Source organism: Parasteatoda tepidariorum, chromosome 10, assembly GCF_982258835.1.
Source record: "Parasteatoda tepidariorum strain Cologne lab strain chromosome 10, Ptep-v5.0, whole genome shotgun sequence".
NCBI lineage: Eukaryota > Metazoa > Arthropoda > Arachnida > Araneae > Theridiidae > Parasteatoda > Parasteatoda tepidariorum.
The window spans coordinates 31,719,042-31,734,802 of record NC_141764.1 but is presented as its reverse complement, the minus strand read 5'-3'; the positions used below and the strand labels follow the sequence as shown (position 1 = coordinate 31,734,802).

The window sequence follows — 15,761 nt, the reverse complement described above, 5'->3', positions numbered from 1 at the left end:
ACTGTGTGATTGGTATGAACTGTCTCTCCAAATTCAATTCTTGATAAGTATGCATTTGACCCCTGGGTTGCAGGTTATGCATCTCCACTTCAGGCTGATTTCCAAATAACACACAAATCATGTGCTGGCATTAACTAACATAAGTAGTTGCAGTACTTACCAAATTTAAATTTTTTACTTCCAGGCCCCGAGTCTGATAGAATGTAGTCCATTATTTTTCTAAAAACCACAATATCACAGTGGACAGATATGGTCAACTCTCCTTCGGGCTCACTGTCTAAACAGTCTTTGAAATAAGGCATGCGGCTGATGAGAATGTCATAAGGACATGAGAATTTTTCCTCCAGGTTTTTGCAATCATCAATCACTCGGATGCAAATTTCTTTTCTATAAAGAAAAAGACAAATTATTTCATAAGCATGAAACAAAAATCGCAAAAAAAAAAATCTTGCTAGTAAGGTAAAAAACAACACCATAGCTGCCAACATTAGAAATAAAAAATTAGAACACTATATGCGAAAAAATTATCCGCACCAATTACGAGAGTAAGACAAAAATTTAACTATTAAATAATAACATTAGAGATATATTTAAATACCTTATGAAAATTAGTAAAAAAAAAAAAAAAAATTATTAACGCTATCCTTTGTGGGAAATTTATAATATTAATATTTTATAATTAGGAATATCAGTATAATAGTTTAAAAACAACCATTACCTATTAATATATAATTATTCTTCTCCAAATTATAAAACACAGGTAAATATTAAACTACATCATAAACAAATATTTCTGATGCAAGTGTTTAAATACTACAATACATTGTTTAAAAAATAATAATAGTTGTTTAAGATTCAATTTAGTGAAATGATCAGAAACGGCTATTGGAATAGTATTTTCCAATAAAAAGCTACTAAAAATTACTACAGCACAATAATCACATGAAGCGCGATTGCGGTGATCAGAACAAGGGATTGGTTTAAAACGAAAAATACTGCAATTTTATGAAAATTCGGATTTTTTATAAAAATATCAGATTTTCAATTTTGATTTAAAAATTAGGAACAAATCTGAAAAATTCTGGACAGTTCACAGATTGCACAAAATGTGTAATAAATACTTGCAGCTTTTTGTACACAGAAGAACTTCTTTGGTATCCTAGATCCTTTGACAAATGTTTATAAATAGGGTTAAGGAATCAGTAACTAAAAGAGTTCTCTAGTCTGGACCTTTTGTCACTAGCCAGATCATGGGTTATAAGATTTTTGTGAAATACTTCAAAAATTTTGAAACTAAAGCAATTAACATGATATTACAGACTTATATTTTTGCAAGCTAATTAAAAAAAATAAATGATCTTAAACTTGATAATTCTTAATTATGTTTTATTAATCAGGGCAAAATTTACCTATTTCCCATTGGTACAGTATTTCATAAAAAGTTTAAAAAAAAACCATTAAAATAAAATTAGAAGAATAATTAACTACGGAGAATGTAAAAAACATTCATAAATCATATTGCCGTAAGCTATTTTTTTAACTGCCCTGTTTCTGCTGCAGTGATAATTGTAAAAAAAGAAGAAAAAAAAAAGAGAGAAACCTTAAAAGTTAATTTTAGGAAGAAAAAAAAACAGATCAAAATATCAGCTTAAGACAATAAACAAAGTATTATTAAAAATTTCCCACAAAGATAAAGAAAAGCATGTACAAAATTAAACTATGGATGCATTAAGAAATACTTCATTGTTCAACTGTAAGGATGTCATAAATCCAGCATTCTTTTTTCCCAATTTTATTTCTCTTCAGCAGAAAAAAACCTGCAACTCAACTAGAAATGTTTAAGTCGAACCTTTCTTCACTGATGTATATAAATCGCAAAGAAAAATCAAAATGTCTCTTTTCTACCCATTACTGTGAAAAAACGAATCAGATAATCTTTTTATATTCAGCTGACTGTGATCCTTCACTGGCTTGGATAAACTAATTATTACATACTGATCAAAGTCAGATTTTAATTGTTTTAGCCCACTGTTAATTTTGAGCCCTGCATGTAAAAAGTATAATGTTAAATCAAATTTTACACTAGGTATCTTTTTTTAAAGTTATGGTAATTTTACAATTAATCAATTTACTTATAGCAACAACTAATAATAAAAGAGCTACTAGTGATTTAGAATAAATTTCTTAAATTATAGACTAGAAAAAAGAAGAAAAAAGCAATAAAACTATAAAGTGCATTACCATCTAGGTTTCTTTTGACAACAGATGTTTCAACTAAATTTTTATTAAAAATAACTAAAAATAAATAAATGCAAGACCTACTTTCCACTTAATATTGAACTATCTCCCGATCCTCCAGCAGCTGAACTACTTGCTTCTGCATTTTTACCTAAAATATTAAATGTTCCTAATTTATTATTTTATTTGCGAGATAATTTGTTAGATTTATGACATCTATTTATCAAATTCACATACATAAGGTATAAATATAATGAAAAATATAAAGTAGAATTTAATTAGGTTGAGAAATACTTTGCATAATTGAATTATAAAAGCAACATAATTTTTTTTATCTATTTTTATCAGTAAACCCTGAAATACTTGTTTTCGTTTAAAATAAATAATGATAATGGTATACTATTTTCTAAGTAATGAAACATTTATTTGTCACATACATAAAATCATGAATTCTAAGCAGCTACGCAGTACAGAGTTTTATTTAAAAGACCTCACATATATAGCAAATTGTTGTTGTAGTTCATTTACGTCGCACTAGAGCTGCACAATGTGCTATTGGCCACGGTCTGGGAAACATCTCTGAGAATGATCAGAAGACATGCCATCACAATTTTGATCCTCTGCAGAGGGGATGGTACCCCCACTTCGGTAGCCCGACGATCTGCACATGATTTCAACACTTTACAGTAGAACAGTTTAACGAGGATCAATACTGCACACCCTTGGTCCCCATGCAGACTGATTTAAGTGTACACCCATCCGCACACAGCCAGTGATGCTTGACTTCGGTGATCTGCTCGGAACTGTGTCTTAACGATCAGTCCACTGCGGGACACATATATAGCAAAAGTATGACAGCATGTAATCAGTGTAAGCATTTAACAGTGGTCGATTAGTCCACCAACTGAAGTTTGACTTGAAGAACCATAAAATTATAAGTGGTCATATACTGTATCAACAATTGGTGTAAAGGAATGGTACTGGACTAACAATCGATCTAAAGGAATGGTATTCTTTATTTAATTTTCAGTTTTATGTTTATAACTGTTTTTTATACAGAATAGCATATTTCATCATAATTGTGACATTGCGCATTCTCTATCTTGTAATTATTCATTAAGCTTTTATTTTTAAGTCTAATAGCTCAAGTAAGCAGATCAATGGATATGTGTATGGATTAGTAATTATTAATAGGTACTGCTTTTATGGACTATTGACTGAAACTTATTTCTCTGCTCCTGATATAATTGAAATTGATGGAGGGGAGAGGGAGAAAATAAGTAAGAAAAATAAATAAATAATAAATAAATTAATATCAACTTTGGTGAACAGAAGTATTTGGACTAAACTTGCAAGACCATATTTAAAAATCTTTAAGAGAAACATTTTTTCTCTTCTTAAATATAAAAGATATAACAATTTTAAAAAAATGAATAAAAATGTTACCTAACAATCTAAAAATCAAATTAATCATTCAAGTAAAATATAAATAACTCATTATATAATAAATATAAAGTAGTTTCAAATTGCATACTATATTTCATAATAATAAATCTAGTATTCTTAGTGAGAGAAAAATATTTTCTAAATGAGGCAATTAAGTTTACTTTGCTACGTTTTACAAAGGCTATAGTTTCTAGAATAAAAATTGATTCATTATGTAAGTAGACGTTCTGTTTTTTTAATATTATAATGGTTTACTGTGAGCGAAATTTTTGACTCTTGTGTTTTTACTTGTTAAAAATGAAACTTTTATTGCCTAGGTAAAAAATGCAATATTAAATGCAAACAAATTTTTTTTCAGTCAGGAATAAAATTTTTTCTCAACTTAGTTCTATTTCTCCTGTCTTTCTCTTTTATAGTTTTAATTTGTGGACATGGTTGTAAACAAAAATACAGAACTCAATGAGAAAAAGTTTTATTAAATGCACTTATGATATTAAATGGATCATTAATCAAGTGATATAGTTTTTTTTAATCATTTTATGAATTTCTTTCTGTGATAAAAAGAGTTTAAATTTTTTGGATCTACCAAGGGACACATTTAGGAAACTATGTTAAGACCAAGGCCGGATTAACCATTAAGCACACTAAGCACGTGCTTAGGGCACCAGAGGATAGGGGGGCACCACAAAGTCTAACTAAATGTTCGCAGTACATAATTTTTTTTTTTTTTGAAACATTGATAATAAATTTATTATTTTGAGCTTCCATTTTAAGAGTAGATAACAACCATTTCTAAGTACGAAATTTCACATAATGAAAGAAAAAAAACGAAAGATGTTTTGTATCAAAAATTTTCGGTCTTCTAATGAAATTAGGAAGTGTATTTCTATGCGATGAAAGCTCTATTTATTTATCCATTACAATGATTCCATAACATACTGCTACGATTCATGTTTACAGAATATTTTTCGCAGTTGTAGCAAGTTAATACTCCGGCAATTTGATATTTTTATGAAAAAAAATTTGATTTACAAAATTTTGATGCAATGGTTTGATGTATAAAATGTGATTTTTGATGTGAAAAAAAAATCTCTGTTGTGCATGTTTTTGTTTATACTACATAAAATATTTGCTTATACTATATTTTTAATTATATTCTCATTGCAACTGGAAAAGAAGTCATCAAATTACGTAAAGGCTGTGTTGCAAAAATTTATTTCAAAAATTTACGTCAAAATTTTTTTTTTATTCACTGAATTAAGAAAAAGGAGTTGTGTTTAAGTATCATTTTTCGAAATTTCTTTGTGGAGGAGAGGTTAAATTTGCGAAAAATATGATCACACGCTTCGCATCACTTATGATTTTTTTTATCTATATATATCGAATACCGAAATTAGATTTTAAGATTTAAAATATATACTACATAATATGAATGCAAGCAGCTAGTTTTTGAATAAGGAAAGAATTATAGGTTCCTTAGTCCTTAGAGTCTGGTATAAATACAAATGTTATAAAAGTTGAGCACAATGTGTAAATTCTCAATGTGAACCGGATGTTCATTGACGGTGAAAAATACGTTAAGAAGAGTACCCATTAAAACTAATTTAATTTTGAAAGCAAATGTAAGAAATAAGCAGCAATAAAATCAAATTTTCAATCATTGAATTTTGTTTAGTGCAAGTAAACTATATTTTGTGCATCTTGTAACGAAATTTGTAAAAATTATAATTAAGAAATAAGAAAAGTACTGAAAATTTCAAATTAAAAATAAATAGCAAATTTAAGAAAGATATTTTTATTAATTGAATTTTAAAATATGTTTAATGACTAATAAGGAAAATCCCTAATGATAATGATTATATATATATGCAATATATGTGTGTAATTTCATCAACTTTTATTATGAGGATAATCTGAACATGTAAATATTTTGAATATAATAATATTATTTCTGTCACTAAAAAAAAATTTAATAGTTGTGCTTAATTTTTTCTTGTAGCTCGTGTGTAAATCGGATTGAAATAAATAATTAGTTAAGGTATTTCCATTATCCATTTAACTTTTTCTTAAAATAAAAATTGGTCATTCTGCAAAAACGAGTGGGAAAAACATTGTTGTTCCCTGTTATTTTATTATAAGTAACAGACTTATGGGAAACGTGGTTCAATTCAACCTGATCCTGTTTTCTGCCTATAACAAACAATCCCGACGTAAAATAACAAAAGCTGTATATTGCCAGCATTCGATTCCATGAATTCGAAGGTTCCTGAAAAGGACCACCGTGATTGTCACCAACATACGTGTTAGAATACAAAGCTAAATTTTCTGAGAAGAAACACTTTAAAGACAAGACAAGTGTAACCAATTGATTTACTACAGACAGAGAACCCCCCTTCTTTCTTTTTTTCGAAAGAAAAAAGGGTGCATATCTCAGAAAAATTCAAATTGTCCTCCTTTCGCGGGGGGGGGGGGGGTTGAGATACAAATAAATGGTGACTTATAAGATTGAAGAAAGTGGGAGGTCTAGGAAAAGAAAAGTTTCTTGATTGACATAATTTTTAACCAATAACATTGTTTATGCTACTACTAGTTATTAATTTCTCGTATTTACACACCCCTGTGTATACGTGAATGCACAGAATGTGAGTGCACTGAATCCTACATGAATGCACAGAAAAAGTTTATTCTACTAAAACATTTTTCTGAATTATTGCTTTTGAAAGCATGCTGTAATAGTGTAAAGCTGATGTTGCTTCAGGTAGTAGCTAAACCCTTCAAATAATTTTATCAATAATTATTATTTATCGATCAATATTGATTGTGTCTAAATCAATATAAGTGAAGAGTTTAATTTTCCTAAAGAATTATTATATTTTAATAATAAAAAATTAATTAAACTTAAATGTAAAAACAAAATTACAATTATTAAAAATTATATAATTTTTTTTTTATTTTAACATTTTAAGCATTCTATTACACAATAATACTCAAAAGTAATAAAAACAAATTTCAAGTTTTTGTTAAAAATACAATGTGACGCATTTTTTAAGAGGGGATGATGCCGTATTTTAAGTTTCAAGAAGTAATTAAATTTTTTAAATGATTGATCTTATCAAAATAAATTTCATTCTATGACGTTATAATTAAAATAGTTATTCGATTTAAAATAAAAATTTTAGGTAACAATACACACATTTTACTTCGATTTATTTTACAAATTTGTCTTTAAATGTCGTAAAGAATATGTAAAATATTTAATACATAAAATTTTTGTAGGCAAAATAGATTTTAGTAGGTTTAAGATAAATGTTGGTTTAATAAAATTACATACAATACTTCTGTTTATGTTTCTAAGGATTATATTTTTCCAAACCTAAAATTATTTTCTATAAAACTAATGTGGTATTATGTACACGTATGCATACAGGAATAAAAAATATCGTAACACAAAAAAAGTGAATAAATTTAAAAAAATGATGGTTTGTTATTTTCTACTGATTATTATTTAAGTTTAGTTTTCATATTATATTCATTGTTGCTATACTTATGTTTTTGTTTTGTATTATAAAAACACGAATGTTCCGATTTTGTAAATGAAAATCTGATCATTGAATTTATAGTTACTTAAAGTATTTTGTTTATGCATTTATTTACTTATTGAGGACAAAGTTTTTATTTACTGTAACAGCTTTTTCAGACCAAAGTTATTGCTATCACTTATGCAGTAGTTTTAAGTGATTTCTATCATTTTTTCTAAAAGGTAATGTTTTTACTAGTCAAATTAAGATTTAATTGATAGTTATTTATTGCTCTTCTGTACCTTTGACAGGTAAACTAACTACGAGAATGTCCAAAATATTAAACAAAATAGTAATAATTCTATTAGATAAGTTCTGTTTTCCACAGATGCAATCTAGAGTGAGTTGTTAATATGAAATAAGTTCATTTCTGATTTTTAATCCAAATTTTATGGGATCATTTAAGATAATTGTTGCATTTATAAAATTACTCATCACTATTTTTTCCCTTCATTTCTCTTCCTATCATTATTAATATATTAGGTTTAATAAGGAAAAAGGAATAATGAAAAACATTATTATTTGTAAAAGTTATGTGTTATTATATACAGTGCGTAAAATAAAAAAAGTAAAAAACCTGAATAACTCTTGATTTAATGATCGGATTTTAACTTACTAGATCTCAATCTAAATGGTTTGAGAGCCAAACTTAAAATATGCTAATTAGTTGGTGCAGAAGATATTTTTTTAAGTTATGAAATCGGGCAAACGTGCTTCCTCTACCTACATATGTATATGTTGTTGAATTTGGATATTTGTCTCTCAAAATATGGATGGTATTCACAACATGGAAATTAAGATCCCAAAAGTTTTTTTACGTTGAAAGTTTGGGCTCCTTTATTTAATTGCAGTTTTTATGCATTTCGCCATGTCTCGAGAACTTTTGAAGCGGATTGAAAAATTTTTGCACTTAATAATAAAATTCATTAACCTAAAACACATTATTACATAATTTTAAATAATATTAATTTAAATAGTAAAATACAAAGTTTGAACAAAATCTGTCGAAAAGTTCCTGAGAAATCAAATGTTAAATATATAACTTTTTTAAAATTGAAAGATTCAGGTTTATTTAATTGATTTAGTACAGATTAAATTTTGTATTTTGTCATTTAAAATGACATTTGTTAAATTTTCAATTTAAAGTTCTTTCGATTATTCTCTTAATAAATAAAATAATATAAAATGATTAATACTTCTTACAAATTATTTTTGACAAGGAACTATTTTTAGGTAAATGAATTTTGTTATTGTGTGCTAAAATTTTTTAGTTCGTTTGAAAAATTCTCGAGATATGGTCATTTATTTCGAGAGTCAAGAATTCGAATCAATTGAAGAAAAGAAAAAGGTATGCTTTTTTTAGAAAAAGTACGTGTCTGTTTTTCTAATTTAAAGTATTTTGAGACTTAGTAAATAAAAGTTCAAACTTTCGATCATAAGTTATTCAAAGTGTTCATTCTTTCTTTTTTGCACATACACACAAACATAAGTTATTTTTTTAATATTAATTGAAAAGTTTTCAATTGATTATATTATTTAAAAAAATTTTTTTTTAATTTAATTTGAATAATAATTTTTTTTTTACAAAAAAAAATTTATTTTATATTTTGAATTAAAACGTGATTTAGTACTAGATATATTTGTTATTGCTAGAGGGGGGAGGGCACCAAAATATTTTCAGTGCTTAGGGCCTCAAGAGGTCTTAATCCGGCCCTGGTTAAGACTCAAATATTTAAATTTGCTTAGATTTATCTTTCACATTATTATTTGTCAAAAAATAAAAGTAATTTTGATCGTTTTTAATTACTTTTATCATTATGTCAGACTTTACGTCCAAGTTAATAAGCTCGTTTGTATTCTTTGCCATTTTGATTTTTTAAAGACAACACTAATAATGAAAAAATGATGACAAACAAAACATTACACCAAAAATTACCTGTTTTAGACTCCCCGCTTTTATGACCAGTGCTCCTTGCACTAGAGGGCTTTGCACTTTTTTTAGGATTACGAGCAGAATGTTTCACAGTTTTTTTAGCGGGAGCACTTGTTGATGATGACATCTAATTTGTAAAAAAAAAAAAAAAAAGATTACCAATACATCTTTTGAAAAAATTCTTTCATTATCAACAAAATAAATTATAGCTCCATTGAATTTACTTAATAATTTATTATTTGATTTTCTCAAAGGCTAACTCATCACATACATTTCCTACTAACAAAGTTTGAAATCTGAGATTTTTTAGAACACTTAGGCACTTAATGAAATGTCAAACACTGGCAGGCAAAGTAAAGAAATAAACATTTCACACATTGCCTAGGGCAGAGGTCGCCAAAGTGGTCTATATAGACCCCCAAGGGTCTATTTAACATAAGCAGGGGTTGATCTGAGCCAGGGGGTCGATCCGAACCGGAAGGGTCGAAGGATTATCAGTATTTTTCAGATATGTGACAATGAGAAATAAAAGAAGAAGACTTGGAAATATATACAGGTAATCTTCAAAAATTGAGCGACGATTTTAAACTGTGTTTTGTTGATTTGGAAAACATTGACATTCCTGATTGGATTATTGTGCCATTCTCTGCTCAAATTGAAAACGTGGACATCAACCTGCAAGATGAGCTTGCTGAATTATTATGGGGATTTGAAGCAAAAACGGTTTTTAAAAATTTAACAATAAGTAAATTTTTGACAAATATAAATATAATGCAAAATATGTAAGACTTTACGAAATAGCTCAGCCATTTATGATAGCATTTCCAAGTTCCTATATGGTTGAAGCCGGTTTCAGTCACGTAAATTCAATCTTAACTAATAACAGAAATAAATTAAATGTGGAGTTTCGAGGGGATTTAAGATTAAAATTGACCAATTTTGAACCCAATATAACAAACCTTGCAAAAAAAAAAAAAAAAAAAACACCAAGCACACCCATGTCATTGATTAAGAAGCAATAAATCCGTAGTTACTTTACTTATTATTTCTACCAACTTATAATTACTTATTATTTCATAAATATTGAGGTATTTATATTTCAACATTAATATATTTTTCATAAAACTATTGTTACACTATGTACTATTACTTTAATAAATGTTCAAAATCATAAAATAAATGTACAAACACAGTATCTAATAGAGTTTAATATTAATTAACAGAAAATTACTTTTATGGGGGTCGATGGAGATTTCGAAAAATTATGTAGGGGTCGATGATCAAAAAAGTTTGGCAACCCCTGGCCTAGGGATTCAACAGAACACTAAATGATAAACTGACAGCCTACGAAACTCATCAGGCATTCTATAAAACATCTAGGTTTGTTTCATGCACTGCAGGTAATGTAATGATTAGACCTCATTATTCCTAGATTCTTTCAAAAATTGATTTGTAATTTTAAGAAATAAGCTACATTTTAAATGAGCTACATTTAAACAATAACTCTCATCATAATCATACAGTATATAATACTCAATAGAATTTTTAAAGTACACTTTTCCTACTTCAAACTTTACTTAAAAATTCCAGGCATTTAATAAAATGAAGATTTTTTTGTTGGTACTTGGATGGAAAAAGTTGATAAATTTTAGCCAATAGTTCACGAGAAACCAAATCGTCATAGAAAAGGGGGACCAACTCGAAGGGTATATTTCCACTTCGCGATCTGCAACAGCAACTACAATCACCAATTTTTTAAAACAGGAAAAATTAAAAAAAGAACATATATAGATGGGGATGGTTATGAGTTTTACCCTTCGAATTTGTCCCTTTCTGTGGATTTTTTTTAGGTTCTCGGAGGCTGCTGCTCGGAAGTTGCCAAGACTTGGCGATTATTCTACCCCAGATCACAATCTGAAAATCTCGCTGAACTCGCAACCACCCTTTTGGATGGGGATTTAAATATTTAGATCTGTGGCAGAATGATCACCAAGTCTTGTCAACTTCCAGGCAGGATTCCGCAAGAAACTAAAAAAACATCACAGAAAGGGACCAGCTCGAAAGGTACAAGTCGTAGCCAACCCCGGGCAAACATCTACACATTTTTTTAAAGAATTTCGCAAGTTTAAAATCTATTTGACACCTTGGTGATTGTAGTTGGCATCACGATATGAAAATATACCCCATGATCTGTAGCATGCCCCGTGATCATGGGGTATATTTCCGTATCGTGATGCCAACTACAATCACCGAAGTGCAGAATAGATTTTGAACTTGTAAATTCTTTAAAAAACACATGTAGATGTTTGCACGGAGGTGACTACGAGTGATACTGTTTGAGTTGGTCCCTTTCTGTGATGTTTTTTTTACTTCAGTTTCTTGCAGGCTGCTACCCAGAAGTTGTCAAGACTTGGCGATTATTCTGTCGCAGATCACGATACGGAAACCATTCCAGATCACGATACGAAAATTACCCCTTTTGGGTAAACCACTTAAAATTCTTCGAAAGTTAAAAAAATAAAACTTTGGCGCCTTTGCGAAAGTAGTTGACAAGAAAAGGTGCAGATACAGGAATATTCTCCTCACAAAATGCCTATGTAAATAAAGTGCTACTTTTATCATAGAGCCGGTAACGTTTAGAACTATTACTTATAATTATTGAAGAAGATTGTATGTTAACATAACATGACATAATATTTTGATATAATTTATGACTATTTAAAACATTCTTATAAAAAGCCTCGTAATTGATTAGCTTTAACTCTTAGTTTCACATTTCTATCTTGAAAATTAAATCCAGGGTATTGGTAGGAACTCTAAAGACTATTTTAAAATTTTTTAAGGAGACTATTATAATGGTACTAAGAATAACAGCAGGTAATCAAAAACACAAGGTACATAAAGAATTGTAACTAGTAACATAAAATTTTAAAATGGAAACTAAAACCAAATTTATTGAAAAAGCAATTGAACACAAACTTTTGTAAAAATTTAATTCTTAAATAGCAATTCAATAATGTTAAGTTAACCCATCAATTATCAATGACGTAAACAATCAATTAATCAATCAGATTATGGATGTTGTTGCCACCTTAAAAAATTATTTATAAATGTTTTGAGGTTATCTGCAATTTCAAACTTAAAGACTGTTTACGCTTTACTTAATTCAATCAATACCGATCACCAGTGAGAGAAAACCTTATTAGTGAATTCTTGCAACACCAATCAAAATTCGATTCGATATCATTTTCCCTTATCAGTGGTATGAATTACGTGTATTGAGTGCAGTATGAATGGTGCTTTGAAGATACTGCACTCGTTGAATGTGATTCAAGCATGTCCGATGAAAATCGATCAAGAAGGAACATTTAAATAAATAGTTCGCGGAAGAATATGTTTATTTATTTATAAAATATGTTTAATTGACTTTTAAATCCTTAGGCTTCTTGTTATCCAATATTTTCTCAAGGGATAGCCTCCCAATGAAGTGAATCTCAGCAGTAGCTGGTTGATACGAGTGCTGCTGCCGGCTCGCACCGACCACAAAGTTGACGTAAAATATGCTCAGTGGTTGATGGATCAGGTGCCCTGACCTGACGGTTCAGGAGTTTAGACCTGAGTGCCAGAAATTTATTGTTTTAAAATTAAATTTTGAATTTTTATTTTTAAACTAGAATATGAAACTCTCATTTGCGTATAGATGGCAGCACTAAAGAACTGCTTGACGCAAAAAAAGTAGTATTTCCCATCTCTCAGGATAGATGCTGGCTCAGCTGCTTGGAAAATGTGCGTTCATAAGGTGTTTTCACATTTATTCAGATTAGAAATATTCTTACATATCATTCATATTTTCCAATAATCTATAAGATTATTAGTTATTATTAGAATTGATTAGAACCAAATTAGGATTTAAAATCTTCAAGGTTAATTGTCTAATTTTCTGCAAAATTTAGCTTAAAAAGCCGATCAATTAACTTATGGGTTTCTCTACACTTTTACGTTCACATAAAATCTTCGAAAAGAATTTTTAAAAATTTTTGTAAATTATAGGCTTAAGAGCTAGAAAAATACCTTCAGAGTTTATTTTCTTTAGAGTGCTTTCGAAATAAGCACACGTACATATTTTCTCTGTATTTTCCTCTTCTGTACTTATAAACACATATAGGTGTAAAGATATATTGTATTGAAAGATATTTCTTTGATATGCTATTTTTTACATCTATTTTTTGTTACGTTAAATGCACCAAAAATATGTATTTTTATATATCGTAGAAATAGTTCAATTTTAATATCATCAGTTTTAGTGTAATCTAATAAAGAATGTTTAAACTTTTCATTCATATTATTTACATCTCCATTTTTTTCCCTGTGAGACAAGTAAAATTATCATGCATGCCAAAGAAAAACACATTTATTTTTCAAATGCATACATAAGTCTTGTTTAATCCAAAAAATATTTGAATACTAATTTCATTTTTTTCTTTTTGTTAATTTAAAATCTCTGTGATATGTCTGTAAAAAGTCTGCAGATATTTTAAAGCAAAAGTAAAATTTTTAAAATATCTTAATTTTTTTGTAGAAACTCTTATAGAAAATGTTTTTTCTTGGAAAATTCTTAAACTATTTTTTCGTGGAGAACCTGCCACCTGACAGGGGAAAATATAAGTGCATAATTTATCATCCAACTTTCTTTTTTTTATATATAAAATTCAAAATTGTTGATATTATATAATTTTTACAACATGTTGCTTTTGTTACTTATGCCTCTTGCCAATACCAGCTATCATTCTTGAAATCTTGCTAATTTGTTAAGCAAACGGTGCGTATTTTAGTGGTGCCATCTATTGGTAAGAACAGGATTTCACCCACTCACACGTCACAGATCGTTTTGTAGGGAGGACTCCTTCCAACACCTTTCATCCATCGTAATTTTGACCTGACCCAGAAAAGAACCATCTTCAATTCAGTACCCCCACAGGTTTTGATTTGTTATGGGGACTTGGTGATCCTGGCAGATTCAACGTGCACCAGTTACCATTTAATACACGGTAATTCAACAGCCAACGGGGTTCGAACTTATATTCTCACGAACACGAGAGCAACGACCTACCAACGAGGCTGCCCCCGACATTTAATGCTATTTTTGTTAATAAATGCTCGGATTGATTATCAATATTCGAAACAATTATTACTCATTTCCAAAGTTTTTAGTGTCCTTTTGAAATTATGGTGATTGTGAAAATACAAGAGGACGAGAAATATTTTGGTCATAGTTAAAACCTATTATTTTTTTATCGCAATACATCGCAAATTTATTTTGGAAACTGTTGAAATGCTCTTTGGAAACCAAAAAATGGACATTCCTGCTGAATTCTGCTCTAGCACACAAAGCAAAAAACACTTAAGAAAGGTAAAAAGCACATTTTCTTGACTTTCTTACATTAAAAAAAAGTCCATTACTTTATTAATCATACTTTGATTTTATGAATTTTTCCGTTTAGTCAATTTGAAAACAAGGATTTGTGCTAAACCTCACATGATTTGCCTACCTAGAAAATTCTTCGAGCAATAAATTGTACAAATTAATGGACGGTGTGTTGCGGCACATAGCAGAAAATTTGTGACAGATTCACAGCTCTGCATTAAGATCAAAACTGGTCTACTTTTAAAATTTGTAAGGATTTTACAGTTTTGTGATGTTTTTATGTTTAGCTGAAAGTTTGGTTGCTGTATTTTAATAAGATTTAAAATTATGATTTTATTTCTTGTAATGAAGTTCTCATTTTTAAAATACAGTTCAAGTTCTAAAATCAGTATGATTTGCTGTCCTTTTAACGTTTTATTTTTCTTACAATTACATTTAACGGGGAAAAAAATATGCGATTCGGCTGTAATAAGAAGAAACAGGGCTGTCAGTGGCGCACCTAATATAGGGTTTTTGGTTAGCCTCTCCCCCTTAAAAACCGCAAGCGAGGTGTTTTTCTTTATTATTAATTCGATTATCTGAAATTCATCAATGCAAAAAAATTATGATCTTGAAACTAATTTGAGAAGGAAAGTAAGATATTCTTTCTTATTGAGTAAATAATTTTCAAACAAAAATTATTATGAAACAGTATGAAATGGACATAAGACTTAAAATTTAATGATGAAATTTTTTTTTCTTTTTTACCAAATCTAGTTTTGTATTTTAACAATGTAAATTAATAAAAATTTTTTTAATTGCGTAATAAAAGTTTTTTTTGATGAAAAATATAAAAATATCTATGCTACAATGTTATTTAAAATAGTTAAGTGCTCAAAATTCCTTAAAATATCAAACTAAGATTATTAATTTTAAACCCCCCTAGAATGAATGACTGAAACATATTAATTGGGTATAATATGAAAAAAACACAACTACTTCGATTTAGTAGGAACAACATATGACGCAATGCTAAACGAATGGAATTTAGTTGTTGTTTATTTAGTTATTGTTATTAGTAGTTGTTATTTGTTTTAGTTGTATTTAGTTTCAATAACTTTTCTTTATAATGCAATAAAATCTGGCGAGCAGCTATTTAAAC

At 28.6% G+C, this 15,761-nt stretch overlaps 1 protein-coding gene across 1 annotated transcript in view; it reads right to left on the bottom strand.

Moving 5' to 3' along the window:
• Positions 1–12,279, bottom strand: part of LOC107455059 (SANT and BTB domain regulator of class switch recombination) — a 33,002-nt gene extending 20,723 nt beyond the window's left edge. Inside the window, exons 1-4 of the mRNA XM_087154233.1 lie at positions 12,175–12,279; positions 9,199–9,322; positions 2,323–2,389; positions 161–387 (exon numbers count right to left, since the gene is read on the bottom strand). Of these exons, the coding sequence (XP_087010359.1) occupies positions 161–387; positions 2,323–2,389; positions 9,199–9,322 (418 nt within the window). The 5' untranslated portion in view covers positions 12,175–12,279. The remainder of the gene's footprint in view (positions 1–160; positions 388–2,322; positions 2,390–9,198; positions 9,323–12,174) is intronic.
• Between the last annotated feature and the right edge of the window lie 3,482 nt (positions 12,280–15,761).